At 32.9% G+C, this 19,784-nt stretch overlaps 1 protein-coding gene across 5 annotated transcripts in view; it reads left to right on the forward strand.

Moving 5' to 3' along the window:
* LOC106876210 (cys-loop ligand-gated ion channel-like) overlaps positions 1-19,784 on the forward strand; it is a 526,199-nt gene that overhangs the window by 419,697 nt on the left and 86,718 nt on the right. For all 5 annotated transcript variants that reach the window (XM_052971068.1, XM_052971070.1, XM_052971069.1 and 2 more), the window contains exon 6: positions 13,681-13,860. In XM_052971068.1, the coding sequence (XP_052827028.1) occupies positions 13,681-13,860 (180 nt within the window). The remainder of the gene's footprint in view (positions 1-13,680; positions 13,861-19,784) is intronic.

A 19,784-nucleotide genomic window follows, 5' to 3' on the forward strand; every position in this document is an offset into this window, starting at 1 on the left:
ATATATAAATGGCTGCAGAAAATAAGTTCCACCGAAACACACTAAAGTAAGAAATCAGTGATAATAACATTAGTCTCATCCTTCTTCGTTTCTTGTTTTTCACTGACAACCAACGCGATATAAATCCAATTATTCCCCAACCTTGATATCAATGCCTACCTAATCCTGTTTGACTCATCTCGACACATTTGTGCAAGTGTTAGATAACACATATATCTTTACACCACATTACAAATTTTCTCTGTGCAACGTGCATTTCGAAATGGAGTTTAACACCCATAATAATTGCATTAAGAGTGTTGCTCTTACTTTCTATTGGTCTTAACAGAATCTCGCCATCTATCAACTATCACACATATTGATATCGCTGGCTTTATGCTCTCGCGTGTTTGTCACAATTGAACAGGGGAAGATTCTAATGAATAGGAAATTCTAATTACAGAGGCGGTTTCGTATGTATATGTTATGGAGCGACAAAGATGACTTTCTACTGTAGGATACGTATTTTAGTACCTCTAGTCTCATTAAATGTTTATAACATTTTAGCTCTGTGCAACAATGTTGTGAACGTTGTTGCTATTACCTATTAAATTGAAATCTTTTCATTCCTAAGTTACAGTACATCGGAGATATGGATAAGACAGTTACAAGTGTACCAGTGAAGAGATTGGTAGGACAGAAAGGAGTGAAGTGCTGCTTCGTATTTAAAAGTCACGTTATATACTATTTAATGTAATTCATCTATTCATTTGGAAGATAACGGTAGCCTCCATATTTAGCAGGAATCGATTAAAATTGATTCGAAATATGTGAATATTTTGACATAGAAGGAAGGGCTAAATTCCAGTGAAGTTTCTTCAATGGAATAAATTCCTTTAATATGTCATAAGAATCTCGAATGTTAGATACACATATTTAACTTATTGTCTAAATGTAAATGCGTCTTTGTAAAATATATTGGACTGTAATCATTAAAGAAAAATCCATTCAACAGATAAGAAATCATTTCTATTAGATAAAAGATTGTTATTAAAAAAATCAGAACAACGAAAATAATGCCATCTCAATACATGAACTCCATGTTTTCATTCCTAGTCGTTTCGTGATCCAATTTGTATTTCATCCTTCTGCTTTTGAGAGATTTCATCCTTCTGCTTTTGAATACTAGAGATTATTAAGCGACTGTGTCTCCACCTTTCTATTTATCTTTGCACAAGTACTAGAAGTATGTAAGTAATAAAGAATTATATCCTTGTTTTTCATGGAGATATGAACGTTGGAATGCTGATTTTACATGTGATTGCAGGCATAGGCAATTGCTGTACCTGCAATTATTTATGTCTTTATATATAGAAAATTGGGGGATATAATGATCTTTAGATTTTAAAGCTTCCAGGTTAGCTAATGCTGCTAATATTACTATATATTAAAGTATTTATTTTCTTGAACAATCTGAGGGAGAGCGTTTTGGTTTGGTGTCGCAGTAAATCGTAAATCATGATGTTGAGATGTTGCAGTTAGTATTATCATTGGAAAAGGTATCTATTTCAATTATCAACGCTGAAAATTTTTCCTATCATTCATATCGATATCCAATTCGGCTTGATTGATATTTCGTTTCAGTTTAAATGCTTCTTTCTGAGCAGAAGTCTGTAACGATGGCAGAAGCGCTATCCTCATAATTATAAATCTATGGCATTGCTATGTTTTTGAAACCAAACTGGGCCCGATTCATCTTGCAGAAATACAGTAGCTATTCGTGTTCTACAAGATTGTTTGTCCTCAACGAGAAAACCATTTCAAGAAGATTCGTCCGGTATTCTCGATATTTGTTTCATTGGTTGGAGAAGCCAAAATGAAAATAAAACAAATTGATTAAAATCTTTCAGAATACCTGTCGTATGATGGTATGCTATTGTTCACAGGTGTATGTACTAAGCAAAAACTATCTGAATCAAAAACAGCTTTATTCCCTCTTCAGAAACAGGAAATATTCGTAACATATTGTGAATAAACCAAATCAACCAACCAATCACACGACATTGTAGCTATACAAACGTTGTCTTATAACTAAATCAAAATATATAATTATTTCATTGATTGACTTGGTTTGTGTTTGCTGTAGAAACACAAGATAGATTTAATAGTACGGGCTAACACTTAACAGACTATATACACTTCTATATTATTAATGTTATTCAAGACTTGCTTTTCTGATTATTAGATTATTAGAAGACTGTTGTAATTCAAAATGTCATTGCTCGATCATTGTTGCACTTAAAACTGTATTAAACACCACCACTTTGGCTATTCGCCATCACTGCCACAAGCTGATTTACTGTATTGTCTTACGTTGTTTACATTTTACAACTAGCGATGCAGTGCACATGGGTATCACTGATCTTTATAAATCATTCATTTCCATTACAGTCGGTATTGATTTGTAAAGTCTATCTTAGTTTGAAAGTTTATGTGGAAATACAGATGACATATAATTGTTGTTGTGATGTTTTTGTTAAGTTTGTTTGTGTGGGTTTTGAAGGCGTTCATTTTTCATTACTATACACATGTACGCATTCATACAGAAATTCATGTACATACACCACATGTACAGACATGCATAGACGTATACATACTAATATGTTTGTGTGTGTATGTGTGCGTGTGTGCGAGCGTCCGTGCGCGTGCGTGTGTACGTGTGTGTGTGTTAATATAAACAAACGGATGAATAAAATATGTGAATGGACAAATAAATACAGAAGCTATAATGATAGATATATACAGAGTTGCACAAAAGAAATATTTACGGAAGCAAATGAATAAAGGATGTGTGATTAGATGGGATTGAAATATCTCTAAATATAATAGATGATTGAATTATAAATATCATGGAGTTAAAATCCTTGAAAATGTTAAGTCCGGTGATGCTTAAAAGATGATAGCTAAATCGATTAGATGACGTAGATTTGAATAATATTAAGTTTTCATGCCATTTCTTGTAATTTTTCACAAATACAATTGCGCGAATGTAAGCATTTAGATGTATTTACATTACATGTGTTCTCTCATCCAGATGCAATAATAAAAAGACACAAGAAATCTCTATCGACATTTTCATATTCTCTTTGAAAATCACATTCTATGAGGTTATTTTTAATTGAACAGGATGGATCTAGGAGCAGAGAATACAGGGTGTCCCAGAATTGTATATCTAGCAGAGGGTGCCGAAATGTTCTAGGCTTTGTGTAAAAGAAAATACAGGAGGATCAGTTTATTATAATTTTATTCAACATATTCTCCTCTTAGATTCACACACTTATTGCGGCAGTGCTTAATTTTTTTTAAAGCCCTGTAAAAGAACTCGAAATTTTGAACCTCCAGCCAGGCCTTTCACAACACCCATAAAGCCAGGAATTTTCAACACCCTCTCGTATGATTTAATAGATGGTTAACTCTGAGACTATATTACTAACATCATTTTAATGTTGCAACTTACTTAAGAGTGCGAGCTGGCAGAATCATTTCCGTGCTGGAGAAATGCTTAATGGCATTTTTTCCACCTTGGAGTTCAAATACTACCAAGCTTCACTTTGCATTTCATCTTTTCACCGTTAACAATAAAGTAAGTACCAGAAGAGCACTGACATCGATGGAATCGACTTCCAACTCACCTCAAAATAGTTGGCCTTGTACCAAAATTCGAAAGAAACTATTGAAACTTATTGATAAAGATTCTTTGTAGCCGATCATTCAGTAAAACTTAATAATAGTTTTCTTTAATAGAGTTCCAACGCTTTTTAAGTTTAGGCATGTTTCAAAACAAAGCTCCTTGGTCACTGTAGTCGCAATAATGATGTTGGTGTGTTCGTGACCACAATGCCAATTGGAAGACAAATTTCAATTTCTATCGACTAAATATCACAACAAACTCTCACGTATATATACTTATATATACACACACACTTGCAAAGAAATATATATTCATTCAGGGAATAAAAGTATGGAAAATATGGTAAATACAAATGTATGTATGATAGTTACATACATGCATACAAAAGTTTTTGTTCTATATATGAATATAACTGTCGTGAGGGACACATTCACTCGATATGTTAATATGTCTTTTCTCTGTTGGACTTGTTGGTAATTTGGAAGAATGTCAGAAAGTTGATATTTCGCTTCCTCCCACCGATATTGCCCCATATCTTTCCTTAGAAACATATTTAGCAAAAGTTCAGTCATAGTGTCCATGACAGGGTACCACAGGCTGTTTCCAAAAAATTCACTTCAGTAACACAGTACATTGAAGTTCGCTCTAGTATTTTGAGCAGCTGGGTTTCAGTCTTCTTGTAAAAGAATTATGCATAGACGTAAAACTGCCGTATTAGCAATTAAAATTCCGGCTTTATAATTAATTATGCTGACTGCATCAGGCAGATAAATCTAGTAGAATATCTATAATCATTAGCGACAAAAGCAGTATTAATATTAATAGTAGTATGAAAAGTAATATTTATCCCCACTGAAAAGTGTATGTTGTGTTGGAATACAAAATACTGTGATGGTTAACAGGGGAGAAACTGTTATATTGGTTTCCGGTGCATATAAACACTCTTGTTTACTACCAGATAAGGTTTTTTCGGCCTGTTCTGGCCTTGTCAGTGGTAAACGCCCGCTGGATTTAGCAATGATATCTCTGTTAGAGATATCGTTGCTGTCTCCAGCAATGGTGATCGTGGGTGATTTTATCTCTGGCTAGCAATGCAAATAAGAGTGCTTATATGTACCGAAAGTCAATATGAGAGTTACTCTCATGGTATTTTGTGTTCTAACAGAACATCCACTTTTAAGGGGGCATAAATATTACTTTTTAATAGAATTTTGTTCAAATGCACGTTACACATGCTAATGAGAGTTGAAATTCAGCGATCAATCAATAGATAAGCTATAGAAGATTTTATTTTACCTAATTTGACAAAACCGTGTGCCAATATTCGGCATTAACTGGTTTTCGAATGAAGGCAATGTAAACAATGAGATATGAAACTCCAGTTCGATGTGTATAATCAATTGGCGGCTACTGATAGTTTAATATGAAAGATTCGACAATAATCACCGATCTATAAACAATCAGTGTAGAACACTGATCACGCGTCTACAAATGAGACGCTACTAGGGACCTTGAACGAGCCGCCATCAAATCACACCTCTGTGTTTCCATTAAAGAAAGCACTTTGTTAAATAAATTAGTAGTTGATATAGCTGTAAGGCTATTGGATCATCCTGATTAAAATATATTTGTCATAGGTCTGTTGGGTTAGTGTTGGTGTGAGGTTAAGTAGCAACTATTCATGTTGAACCAATACTTATAGAGAAGATATTATAATTGCAAATATTCTGTTAAACACTAATGTAGAAATCATTATTATACATCATCGATTTTAGAAGTTGTTCTAAGGAAGGCGAGGCCCTTATTATATATCAAATATTGCCAACTAACTGCAAATAACTATCTTTACATTTAATAATTTTCTCTTGATTTCTTCGAGGAAACTAAACCTATATTTATCTCTGTTATCGAAAGAGAAATTTATTGTGATGAAAATATGACAGCGTCATGGTTTTCAGTTTTGCCTTTAAAGCAATTTCCAATATATGATCATTAATGTTATTATAGTTTACACATATCCTACTAAATATTACAAGGAAAATTGCTAGATGTTTTGGTTTCTAACTTCGTAGTGACTTAGGCTATATTACACCTAAATGTCATAACATCATACACCACACACGTAATTGCTGCTAGTGCATTCTGAGTGCAAGCCTGTTAAATTAAATTCTTTGATATTATATCATACAAATTTATTGAATGTTTTTGGTTTAGAGCAGGAAAATAAAATAAAGAACATGAATAATTTATTATTCTTAATGTTTCATTCATGTTACTCTTCAGTGCTCAAATATAATTAATAGCTTCTGCTTAGGCTTTAACTAATATGTCAACATTATTCTTGTCCATTACGTTAGATTTGTTGCTACGAACATAATCGTTTAGATATTATGTTCAGTATTATGAGGTTGTTTGATTCTTTATTTGTTCTTGTTGTTGTTATTACTATTTTCCCTAAAAATCTCGTACTATGGAACTTTGATTAAGTATAGAATTACAGGAAATCTGCTTTGGTATGAAAGAAGATTCTACTTAAATAACGCAGTATCCAACATACTTGCTTTTAATGTTTTCTTCCTGTCAATATAAATTTTGATCTGTCCCTAAACAGAAGGGAGGATGGATTATAAGATTTATGTTGAAATATGTTTTGATTTAAAAGAAAAAAAGGAATCAATTTAATTTCTAACAGTACTGTGTGTTTCTTGTTTCTTTAATCTAAAATATTTATAGCTAGAATCTTCAGTTTCTTTCTTTTTGATTCTTTCTATGCTTAATGTTAAAATCTTTACATAAAGAAGCACGCATAAAAGCAGAGGGCAAGTCGTTTCAAGGATATACAATTTGGAGCCAAATTGTTTGTGAAATTACATATTTCCATTAAAGAATATAGATGTATACCGAAGTTTCTCACAACACATGTAATATTGAAATTGTAAGTTCAATTACGTGTAAGCAGTTGAGGTTTCTTATATTCTCTCCATTCTATTATTTGCTACATAGAACAACACACTGATTCTCTCTCACCTTAGCCAGAGTAGTATTCGAAATCAATGTGTGCCTTCTAAAAGTCTGTCGAAGAAATACTGACATTTATTGTCCTTCGGAAAAGTAATAATATTCACATTAGCTTGTATTTACAGAGAGAAAAAAACCACAGTGATTATTGGAAAATACGGATTATTCAATTGCTATATAATATAATGTTGTTCAACCGCGCGGGCACAGAAATGTCGTGGTTCCTCATCGACTAGCGTCTGTACCCTGACATGCTCTCTTTAACCGTAATATTTTAATATTGACATTTGCACGACAGAGTCATAACACCTCACTTTTCTACTCTAAACCATGTTATTTCAAGTTTTCTGATTTTGTTGGAGAGTATATAAAACTCGTGCACGTTCGTACACTAATATTCGCCAAAATCCTTCTCGAGTCTTTAGAATAAGGAGCTGAAACATATGTTATAAATTGCTACAGTGAGATATTTGAAGGATGTTGTAAATATTTTTTAACGTAAGTATAAACAATCTGTGTATAATCATTTCATGATAGACACAAAGTTAATGTAGTGAACATTTGAGCATATGCTCATAATTTTAAAAATTATTAAAATCCCTGTGTTGTATTGAATCGTAAAGCATATTATTAACAAACCCCAGTCTGCCTGGTTTATAGCCAAAAGTTTATGCTTTTCTTTACTAAATGTTTAGTAGTAAAAACATACAGCTCCTTAAATGCATTTACTCAACAGTATGGAAATGTAAATGTTTTTAACAAATAGGCCTATCTTTGCTTGAACAGCACTAGAGATGAATGAAAGCCAGCGAAAGTATGAAGAAACAAAATCCCAAGAGCAATTTATTGAACGTATTTTGAAGGTTGAGGCATAGAAAAATCAAATCAGTAAAATACGAAAAGTTTACAAATTCAGATTTTTAAACACTGCCTAGAAGCTATATGAAATATGATCCAAAGATAACCGGGGAATTATGGTATTATTTTTTTCAAGTTAGAAAGCTTTCAATATGATATCCATTATTTTTCCAAATAAAAGCAATTTTCCGACACATTTGCAGATGTGCGGATATATTGTTTCAATATGTAAGCAGAAATACATTATCGAAAGAATGATGGAGTATTACGAAGATTTATGTCAAGATACATTATATAGGGAATAAATTTGGCCACAGGAAGATAGTTCAATAGAAAATCCATTTTCTTTTAAGGAAATATATATATGTGTGTGTATATATATATATATATATATATATATATAAGCATACAATATTATATAACAATTTTAATTCCGTATTGCGGGAATTAAAAAAAAAACGAACAATAAAAACCATTCTTTGAGGCATTTTATCAAAAATCTCTCGTGACCTGAGTAATAAATCAAATTCTCCGTTAATATTTTATACACATTCGTTCAACTCCTGGGAAATATTTTTGGAAAAATTATATTAAGTTATTTATAATATGTCATTATTCGTGTGACCTTCATGGTTGTTGTGAACATGTTGAAAGCCAAAAGATAAATTAATTTTATAAAAGACATATCGTTTAACAAGCCATGTTGTTATTTTTAAAACATTTACAAGTCATTTCTACTTGAAACAAACTATAGTTTCGCGGTAATTTGTTAAATAAATTAATCATCGTATTTTTACAATGTTTACCAATATTATATACAAAACGTTAAATGTATTCCACCAAAGATACGCAAGAGGAATTCTGAGAAGATCGCATAGAAAATGAAGACATTCTAGGGAAAGACAACACAAGACTATTTTGTAAAACCATCAAAGAACGAATATTAAAATTAGCGGGTAACAACATACAGAATAACGTTAGCATTCGGAGACCATTGGAAGAGAGGAAGAGTGAAAGACCAAAGACTACATAGCGTAGAGCATTCATAACTGAAATGAGAGAAGGCAATATCACAAGGACGGATGCAGAGAAAACTGCAGCCAACAGAAACTAGTGACAGCAATTTGCTGTCGAATGAGCTCAAGAACAGAGGAGGAATCGAAACTGAAAGTGAGCTGAACTGTCATTATAGTTATGACTAAATAATTTTCGAAAGAATCGGGATTGAGTCATGTTTCATCATAATCAAGCAATGCAATAAATAAAATCTATAATAACTAATATAAAACTATTGTCGTCATGGATCACAATTATACAGCAAATGCCTCTCATCTGGTTAAAGCAGAAGTCCTGAGTGATTGAAGTTTTCTGCTGCAAGTGACATAAGCAAACAGAAGTAAATTTCTGGACATTAAAATACTTATTTCACTCTAAGTGGGCCGGGCCACATCCAGGTCACGACTCCTGAGTGACCTTCGGCTAACAATTTTTAACCACTTGGATATCGGAGACTTGTGCATTTAAATCGTGTGGAAACTTCATTTACTTGTAACTCTCATTCATTAACTCAACTTTAAAACATAGACTTAAAGATGAAATAAATTTGGTTATCATCGTAGCGCTGAAACGTCAACGCTATCACAGTGATTAAGGGTTACTTTCTTTAACGTTAAAATACAAAGTTATTGCCTTCAAAACAGTGTATTACATGAAAATATATACAAAAAATAGCTAAACATGTTACGACATATCTAATATTTATAACATAAGTTTGTCAAAAGCATATATTTTTCTAATATGTAACAATATCGGAGTTATAACACAGTTTGCAGCAACAGAAATCTTGTCACCTTTTCAAAACTTGTTCGTGTTATGACGCCTCGTAGGTGATATGGACTACCATTAGTAAATATGTCTGAGTTTTCCGTTTGGAAATGTAATGCAATAAAGCAAGAAAATCAATTTGAAACTCTATACAATATGACTGCCAGAAGATTATTATGTTTTCTATTCTATTACTTTTACAAACCTGCCAAGTTCTCCGAATATACATATTTCATAAACACCTAATGTTTTCACAATGGAATTCGAGGCTATTGCGACTGACCATGGATAAAAATCTGCATGTGAGTATGAAGGTTCTCAACGACCGGTCAGTTTGTCGCCATCCGTAATTGTCTTCAATGATTCTAAATCCATGATCATAGGGAAAACGGAAGAGGAAAGGAAATTCATCAAATCCATCGAGACAGAAATATTGAAGACAGACCTTAATCGCATCAGTCGCACCTATTGCAGAAGTCACCCGAAGATCATGGACACCATCATGTGTTACTGATGAAAAGCAATAACTGGGTTCTGAAAGCACATTTAGTCTTTATAAAATATATAAATGTATGGAAATTGAAAGCTTGCTGAAGGTATTAGATCAGAAAATAGACTGACTGTTTTAAGATTAAAATGGATATTGTCTATATTTGAAATTGTAAAATTGTATATATTTACAAGCATGTTTCGTAGCTCTTAGATTATCGCGGGTATCAAATGTTCTCCAAACATCCCGAATGATAGCCTTCTTCATGCACTCACCCCTATCATATCGTCCCAGAACATACTGCTCCACATCCTCCTTGGTCTTCCTCTCGGGCCTTTTCCTCCTACCTGCGTCAACTCTATCACGGTAGTAGCATGTTTCTCCTACAGTAAAAGAAAAAAAAACACATGGCCAGTAAACCGCACCTGCCTCTTAGTTACCATGTCGTACAAACCACTCATCCAGCTGTCCTCATCACCTCTTTAACTCTCAGTCTGACCCAGAGTAATATGTCCGGGATTAAATGTAGGCAGCGTCGATGGAACACGTCCAGCAACTGGGATATCTTCGATATCTTATTCAGAGTTACTAGCGGCAGCTAGTATAACAATAAATGAGTGTAGATACATTCTAATCTTTTTACAGATGGTCTTCGATCTCGATATTGGACGAAGGCCTTCGAATACTGACATCGCTTTATCTAACCTGATCTTGCTATCAACTTTTGCATTACTCTCGACGGAAATAGAAGTGGCTCTATGCATATAGGACAAGCAAAAATTCTGAGGCATCGAGTAATTAATCCTACTGTGGTGAGTCATAGTTTCTTCTTTAATGGGTTTTTAAGAATCACCCGGAAGAGGTTGTTCTAGGTTCAACATCCCATTTTGTGTAGTAGTAACGTTGGCCAATGTGAGAGCAGAATTTGCTTGCGTCTATCACTTTAGTTTAGTAGGTAGACGTTCGAGAATTAAATATTTTCTCACTCTAAATTGGAACAATATTTTGGTTGCTGATTTTGTTATATTGCATGTGAGATCGCCAGTAAAGATTACACAGTGCTTATAAAGCTTAGCATTTGTTGTAACTTTAATGGTGTCAATTACACGCTGATCACGATTAGAGATCGTAAATTTGAAGACTGCTCCCTTGATATGTACAGGGATTCTATTTCGGAATTGTTCAATTAAGCAAATTTATAATGTTATTATTGAAGTATTATCTCAATGTTCCTATTCAATCATGAATGTGAACGTTTCATATAAACGCCTCCTCTGAGCCAAAGTCTGCGAAAAAGCGTGAGAGTGGAATAATCTACACTGGAGTGAAATGGCACATGCATCTCCTTAATATACATATGGAAATGACATAGTGACACAAGCATACAGTAGCGATGCACAAGGACAGGGTACTGATAAAACGTGGCCTGTAGAAGCTGGCTGTGAAGATGTGACCTGAGTGAGAGAATGCTTCAATTCAAAGAGACGTGAAACGAATGAAGCTGGCATGAAAGAGTTTCTCTCTTTTGTTGGCAGTGACTAATGCTTTGCTACTATCAAGTGCAAGGACAAAGTTCACACCTTATGTATCAGCGGTGATAGAATAATTGTTTCAAATTTTGGTACAAGGCCAACAATTTTGGGGGAGGATGCAATTCGATTACATCGGCCCACGTGCTCAACTGGTACTTATTTTATCAATTGCGAAAATATGAAAGGTAAAGTGTGTTCCGGCAACATTTGAACTCTACTAAGTATTTTTTCCGGCGCGGTAACGATTCTGCCAGCTCGTCGCCTTAAGGCTGATCGAATATTACCAGCAAAGGCAGCGAGCTGGCAGAAACGTTAGCACGCCGGGCGAAATGCTTAGCAGTATTTCGTCTGCCGCTACGTTCTGAGTTCAGTTTCTGCCTAAGTCGACTTTTCCTTTCATCCTTTCAGGGTAGATAAATTAAGTACCAGTTACGCACTGGGGTCGATATAATCGACTTAATCCCTTTGTCTGTCCTTGTTTGTCCCCTCTATGTTTAGCCCCATGTGGGCAATAAAGAAATAAGAATCTTAGCTTAAAAGAGAAGCTGGTTTCCAGTAAGAACTCCATAACTTTCTACAGAGATTGTTATCGGTCTCTGAGAATATCAAGGGTCTCATTTCGGTGAAGCAGTTTTATATATCTAATTCATGTCGGCGTATGGCATCCCGTTACTTTGTTGCAAAATATATCTAATAGAAGCTGATCATATTTTTAAAACTACACTGTATGAAAGGTATAATTTGAGAAATTCGTAGATTTAACCAAATGTATACCTCTAAAACAAATTCCTTAAGTTAGGTTTCACATCTTAAATTTGCAGATCTTGTAATTCGTTAAATTATGCATTATACATTCACTGGAAAACATACGGATAGTACATGTGAATAAACACATTGCACACCCGGAACATTCGAGTGTATCTGACACACATAAACTAAAGTTCTATTTTCCACAGGAAGACATATAAGCACTCTTCTCTTTTCCTTGAATCGTGCTTCTTAAGTCTCCAAAGTATGCACTAGAAATTATACAAACTATCAATTCTATATATTTTTTAACCCACAATATTTTTATTTAAAATCAACCATACGAATGATACAGTTTATCGATGCTACTATTGTAAAGTATTTCGAGAGTAAATTGGGTATTCATTCATTTTAGGAAATCCTCTAGTGCATTACTGCAATGTTAAATGGCAAAATAATTGGGGGATATATTTATGTAAATAAGGCTCAGTGGTATTGGCTCCTCGGATACGATGATAATCTCAATTATGATAACAAAATGACTGTTCTTGTAAAAAGAATAAAACATAGATGTGTTGCATGTTTATATACAGTTATATCTTTATATTCTTGTATATTGTCATATATTGTTATATTTATGCATTGCTCTATATGTTTATACATTTATATATCATTATATTGATTTGATTCGCATAATTATTATTATTACTATTATTATTATTAATATTATTTTTTGTTGTTATCATCATCAGCAGCAGCAGCAGCTTTCTATTCTGTTTCCATTTCTTACCGAGTGTCTTCCTGACACTTAGGGCAGAGTAATACAGTGTATACATTGGTAGGGCATTAAAATAATCACACCAGATTGTTCATTTACAAAGTTATGTGACAAAGGAAAAGAAGAAGAAAGACAGAGAAAAAGGAAAAGCAAATGAAAAAAAAATAAATAAAAAGAAAAAAAAGAAAGAAAATTCACAAAGACAATGCTCATCCCAGTACGTGTGACGTACCAGTAAAGACAATCTTTTGCACTTTCTGCGTGGATGGTTATTATTAAGTCGGTGAGCTGGAAGAAATGCTAGCACGCCCGGCGAAATACTTAGCGGTATTTCGTCTGTCTTTACATTCTGAGCTCAAATTCCGCCGAGGTCGACTTTACCTTTCATCCTTTCGAGGTCGATAAATTAAGTACCAGTTGCGTACTGGGGTCGATCTAATCGACTGGTCCTTCTCCCCCAAAATTTCGGGCCTTGTGCTTAGAGTAGAAAAGATTATTATTATTATTATTATTATTATTATATGAATCCTCACATATTATTTTGATGGGTATGGTGGAAAGCGTCAGTTGTCTACAGCCAGAATACTAACGTGACACTTGTTTACTGGTCATGCTTGAACAACTCTGCGTAGAATTATTGCAGTTTCAAAAATGCTGATTTTTGTACGTGTTCTAACTTTACATTTGTACGAATCTTTTTTGAACCATGCTGATACTTGAGTGCTGATATTATTATTATTATTTTTATTATTTTGTACTGCAGGACAAGTACCTACTGATCTCAATGGTTATGCTATCGACGGTATGTGCATGGCACGGCTTAGTTACATTATTGGACCACGACAAAGAAAATGCAGACCGAGTAGAAATAATAATTCTTAGCGTCCTCAGCATAGTATATATCTCGTACAATGTTGGCTTTGTCATCATCATCCATATGTATGTAAGTATAATTTTACACAACTTTGTTCATTTTATTTTTCTCATTTGATGGATTCCATAATCATATGTGTATGCACTTATATACTTTACATTAAGTGAATTATGGCTGACTCATAGTTTATTCAGTGTCCCCATTGCTTAGAGTAGGAATTTTTATATCTTATAATTTTAGTTTTTCCCTAATTAAGGAATGTTCTTGAACCCTAATGAGTTATAAGTGCACCATTCAAGATATCGATATTCTGTAGTGATTTTAAGAGCAATAAACAAAAATTGAATGTTCCATAAGATTTATTATGCCTTTCTGAGTGCTGCTTCTCATAATTTATAGATATACACTTTTTAACTACATAACATCACTGCTGTTTGCAAAGAAGAACTGCACTTGTTGACAGTGTCTACAGGAATTTAGGTGGACTCTTTTTCATTGAATACACTAAATTCTAGATTACAAGGCAGACGTTCTCTGCAGTTTCTCTGCTTGCCATCCTTTCTGCTTGATCCAGTATTTACTAATGATATAATGTTGATAACTTCGGTTAATACGATTTTTTCAATTTCTTTTTGTTACTTCAGCTGCCATTAGATTTTTGGAGAGGTTGAAGTTAATTGTCCTATTGAAAATGTATTTCCTACTGAAAATGTATTTCATTGTTTTAGTTTTACAGTAAACGGCTGAATATAATAGATGTACTAAGAATAGACCGTATTCAAAATTAATAGCTGTTATTATTACACACACATCGTTTTTCCTAAACGTCTTTCGTGCAAAGTGACTTGACGCCACATTTATGGATAAATCAGTGTTTATTAATAAAAGATGCAGAACGTGTGTGTAGAAGCATTTATCAGGATCATAATCAACTTAATAATGGTATTTAGGCTTCAGCAAGAAGATAAGGCGACGAGTTGGCAGAATCGTTAGCGCGTCGGACAAATGCTTAGCGTCACCTTTTTCTGCTTTAAATACTGTTTATTAGTAAAGTTTATTGATTAATGATTTGTTGATCTGCCTCTCTGCTAGAGTTCCATAATTTCACTTTTCTATTCTGTATCACAAATATAGTTTCATATGAGCATTATCCATTTTTTTGCGAAGAAAAGGAAACTTTTACACACGTAGACTAAATTCTCAATATGCAGAGGCATTTACTGAAAGAAAGAAAGAGAAATTACTTTTTGAATAAGCATCATATTGTGGCATCAAATTTATTCAGTGACATCATCTGCATACTCTACTTTCTTGAGACAGAGTAGAAAACCTGATAATCATTGATCAAGCCGCGTAACATTTTCTTTTTGCGCACATAAACACAGTTTTATACCTTCTGTTTGAGAAGCTGGTAGAGTTTCTCGAGAAGTGGGCATACTGAAATTCTGGTCTACAAGAAATGCATTATCTTTCTCTAATCATATAAATGTTCACTTATTCTTTCGAATAGCACTTTGGAGAGTTACTCCTAGATTTTCGACATACACTAATATGACGAGAGGTAGAAATAAATGAAGGTGTTTTCTAGAGTTCGTTGTTGCGCTACCCATAATGAGACATCTAGCTACTTGGTTTGAAATAATTAAGACAGTGTTGTAACTGGATTGTGACTCTCACAGCAGTATGAAAATTGATGATCAACAATTCTGAATGCTGTCTATGATAAAAAAAATTCAGTTTTCTAATCTCTAACAATTATCAACTGAAGACGTTTTTATGTTTTTTTATTCACTCTTCCCTATATTATACCGTGCTAATATATTTGGTAACTGAGCAGCTTTTTCAAAACATGTATTTCCAAAAGTTGCTATGATATATCCATCAGCGTAGGGTTACTGCGACATTCTGTATTTATAACAATGTCAAATTGATTATCATTTCTATCTAGATATCCCGCTGGAGATGACTTTAATTTCCGTCTTCCCCAAATCATTAGAAAATGCATCTGTTATTTATTTCGATTTAAAAATCCTTACTCTTTAGTGTTCTCAAATCACAAGTGTAACAATACCTTCCAGACATGACCTCGTAGCTGATTTTCGAACTCTGCACAAGGATTAGCCACTATAGATTACGTTTTCCCTTTTTTAATGTAATAAGATGTGGTAACAAAGGAATTCCGGTGTTTATTTGAGCAGGACAAGCGTTTTCTTTGCATCAGTCCCAATTCTGGAAATAACGAGTATTATCCCATTCTTGCTAGTTTTCAGACAATTTCTATAACAAAACACCTCATTTATGCACTAACCTTGTCTGGCCTGATTTTAATTTGCCAAAAACAAAACAAAAGACTTTAAAGAATAAATGAAGTTCCTTCCTCTTTTCGATGAAAGGGTTTTAAGAGCCAGTGAATTAAAAAATATTGCTTACTTAATAAAACTGTGATTAGGGTTAATTTTTTTTCAAGTTAGTCATTATTTGATGAAAAAAAAACCTGTGTTTGGGCAATAATAAGTTGGGAATGATGCATTCACTAATGGGTTGTTTAAAAATGAATGTACTCTTCGCTTAAATGTTGGCGCTGCTGTAGATGGTGACTCATCCGTTCAAAAATGCATTCTCTCCTTTTGTGTTTAAATTCACACCATTTCATTAAAGATCCCTATGTTGACAAGAATTGTATTGTCACAAATTCCCAGTTGTATTTGGTTTCGTGTGTTTAATGAATTTTTGTTAAGACATAAAATCGTTTTTCTTAAAGAACATCAATTATGTTTTGCAAGATTTACCAAACGATATAAAAAAGGAAAAGCAAATTAGAAGCAAATTTATATAGGAAAATAAATGTCATTTCTTAAAAAAAAAAAGAAAATATGATTAAATGGATTTTAAAAATAAAGGATAAATAAACGTGCAATAGTAAAAGTAATTTTGGTTCAAACTAGAAGTGATATTTGAATGAGAGTGTGGACAGACTTGAAAGAAAATTCGTGTAACTCGAAAACGATATCGAAACAAATAGGAAGTAGTCAATATAAATTTTTAAATCAAAGGAGAAATTTTAGATAATTGGAGAGATTTAAAACTTCTTGATAATATTTATGTAATTTCCAAAATTGTGTAAAAATGTTAACAAAAGCAAACCTTTATATATATAACGATTTGATATCATGTGCTATATACTATGAGAAAATATCAATACTGCTATAGAAACGTTCCTTCCCGCATTAATTTATTGACTGTTGTTTTTATAGATATTTATTGGTATCATAATATTATTTACAGCTTTTGGCAAATTTAATTTACATCTCCAAGGAAAGCAATGATTATATTTTTTATATAATTAGATATTCAGAAATAGGAAGATGATAAACTGAATATTGGGTGGTCCATATTCTGTTAAGGGTATGGACAAATGCATTTGATACACATTGACATATACGAGTCATGTTTAGGTATATACCACGTTAGTTATCCACATTATCGTCTGGTAGAGTCACCCATCTAGCTTGATCTTAGCACCGGGCTGTTGTATACTCTGCGTAAATGTTCTTAATATTCGGTTGAACCTAATGCACCCTTAATATGAAATTCTGAAACTAACACCTTAAGAACTTATGTCAGAAGATCTGCGAAAATATGCATTCCTGAGATGAGATACATTTTGCAATGAATATAATGCACATAATATAGGGAGGATATTATAATCAGACTTTGTAAAACAAGCCATTAGATCACGAATTTTGCGTCAAAGCACTAAGTACAATTTTAACTTACAGTGTCGTTGTCTACCCGTTTGCATGCTACTGTAATAGGGTCAGAGTTATTGTTGCATGATATTCTATTTTTTGCTGACGTTTGTATCAATCAATTATTTACTTGACATAATACTCCTTGATTAATGTTAACTTACTTAGTTCAATGATCATCAAAAATCTAAATGAACTTGTATAAGCGCTTCGGAAATAACAATATTAGCTCATTGACAAATATTATATCATTTACTACAGAGGGACAACATTGGAACTTTTTGTTTTTAATCGATCTTCTCAGCGTAATGGTCGAAATCACGATGGTATATTTAAAAAATGTGCATGCTACGTCGTACGGGTGGGCAACCGTCACAAACTACCATATTTAAAAATATAAATAACTGTCAGAGGAGGACCACAATACTTTTTAATAATCCGTTCCAACCAAAAACTTTCTGTATTATTGCTACACATGCTACAAATATCAATGAAATTTCTGTCTTGGACAAATAACTCTGTGTCCTCTGAACTAAGAGTCATGTTGAATAATATATATATGTCATAATTAAAAACACGAAATTATTTTGCTCATATGTCTACTCGTTCAGACAATATCTTGGCTAAAAGCCCACAAGAAATAGACATTCTTTCCTATTTTTTGCCCTTGTATATTGTTAATTCATAAGTACACTATTATTTATTGATTGACACAAACATTTGTTACTTTGTAATTAATGTTTTTATCAGTGGTAGCTGTTACGTCTACATGTAGCAACACCACCACCGAGATATCTTTAAAAAAAAAGAAAAGATTTTTGTTAATACAAAATGAGTATTTGAAACCAGCATAAAATTTATATCCGTCTCAAATACTTATTTAATGTTACTCTGACCATTTTTGTAATTATCAAATATAAAATATTTCTCAAGTCTCGATGCAAAGTTTGTGAATATTTGGTAACTTAACAATGGAAAGGAGCCAGGACACTAATTAAGGAAATGTTGCGTCGAAATGTATATATTATTGTATTTTATTCAATTGGTATGCTGTTACTTCCTTATTAATGTTCAAAAATGTTCTAGAATACCAAGGCTGTATTTGATTATCAGAGAAAGAATTTAAAAGCATCTGTCATGTAACGGACTCATAAAATGATCTTGAAAGCAATCGATAAACTAAACTTATGAAAACCTCATTAATCATTACAATATTTTCCCCTCTTACAGTTTGCTGATAATAATTTTACTTATCTTATTGTCATATACACTGACAAAACAAATCATCAATCCCAGGCTCTTAATCTGTTTCCATGTTGATTTACTTGGCAAAATTTTGAGCGGATGAATAGAAATTTAATTTTAATGACATCTCGTTGACTGGAAATGTGTCAAATTTATTAATATAATTTACTTACATTTATAAAGAAAGAATGTAGAAGCTATAAGCATTCCGATCAATGAACTTAAAAACAATTTTTTCGTTACTATTGTTGTTCTATCGGTTAGGCACAATCAGTAGGGAACTGAAAACAATGCGCAAACCTATCTAGAACCCCACTTTTTTTTTGTTTTTTGCTAAATGTAAGCTGAGATGTAACATGCGAGGGTGGAGCCAGGTTGATAAATTTGCTCTCGTATCAACGATCTATCGCAAAATTGAGGTGAGGGTGATATCAAAATTTACTTCCTAAAGTTATTTTTTATTTTAACTGATTCCATTAGACATAAGCCTCAACTTTACAGTGTCTATTTTCTCTTAGTATAAACTTTCAGGAATATACACAAACCAAAAAAAGCAAAAGCGGTGTAAACGCCATATATTTTTATGGTATTTACGCCATATTACCATATTAATATTTTCTTAATATCGCTTCATGTTACTTTATATCATTTAAAATACAACATAAAACTTGATAGAAAACAATATTTTACATATGATGTCAGGGACTCTTGAGCCAGAGGTCAACCGCCACTATCAATAACAATACAAAATCACACATGGTGCATTATATTAGTAGAATTTGAGACGAATAATCGATAAATGTCTGAGAAAAAAATGCGAATAAGTCTAGTTAGCTCATAAACATGAACATTGTATTTTAATAAACTGTTAATCGAAGAACTTAGTCTCAAGCAACTCGATATTTTATTATGCATACGTACACACAGAGAAATCACACGCGCCCTCATACATGTTCACGCATATACTTTCATGTGTATATATATAAATATATATATATA

The sequence above is a fragment of the Octopus bimaculoides genome, chromosome 10, assembly GCF_001194135.2.
Source record: "Octopus bimaculoides isolate UCB-OBI-ISO-001 chromosome 10, ASM119413v2, whole genome shotgun sequence".
Classification (NCBI taxonomy): domain Eukaryota; kingdom Metazoa; phylum Mollusca; class Cephalopoda; order Octopoda; family Octopodidae; genus Octopus; species Octopus bimaculoides.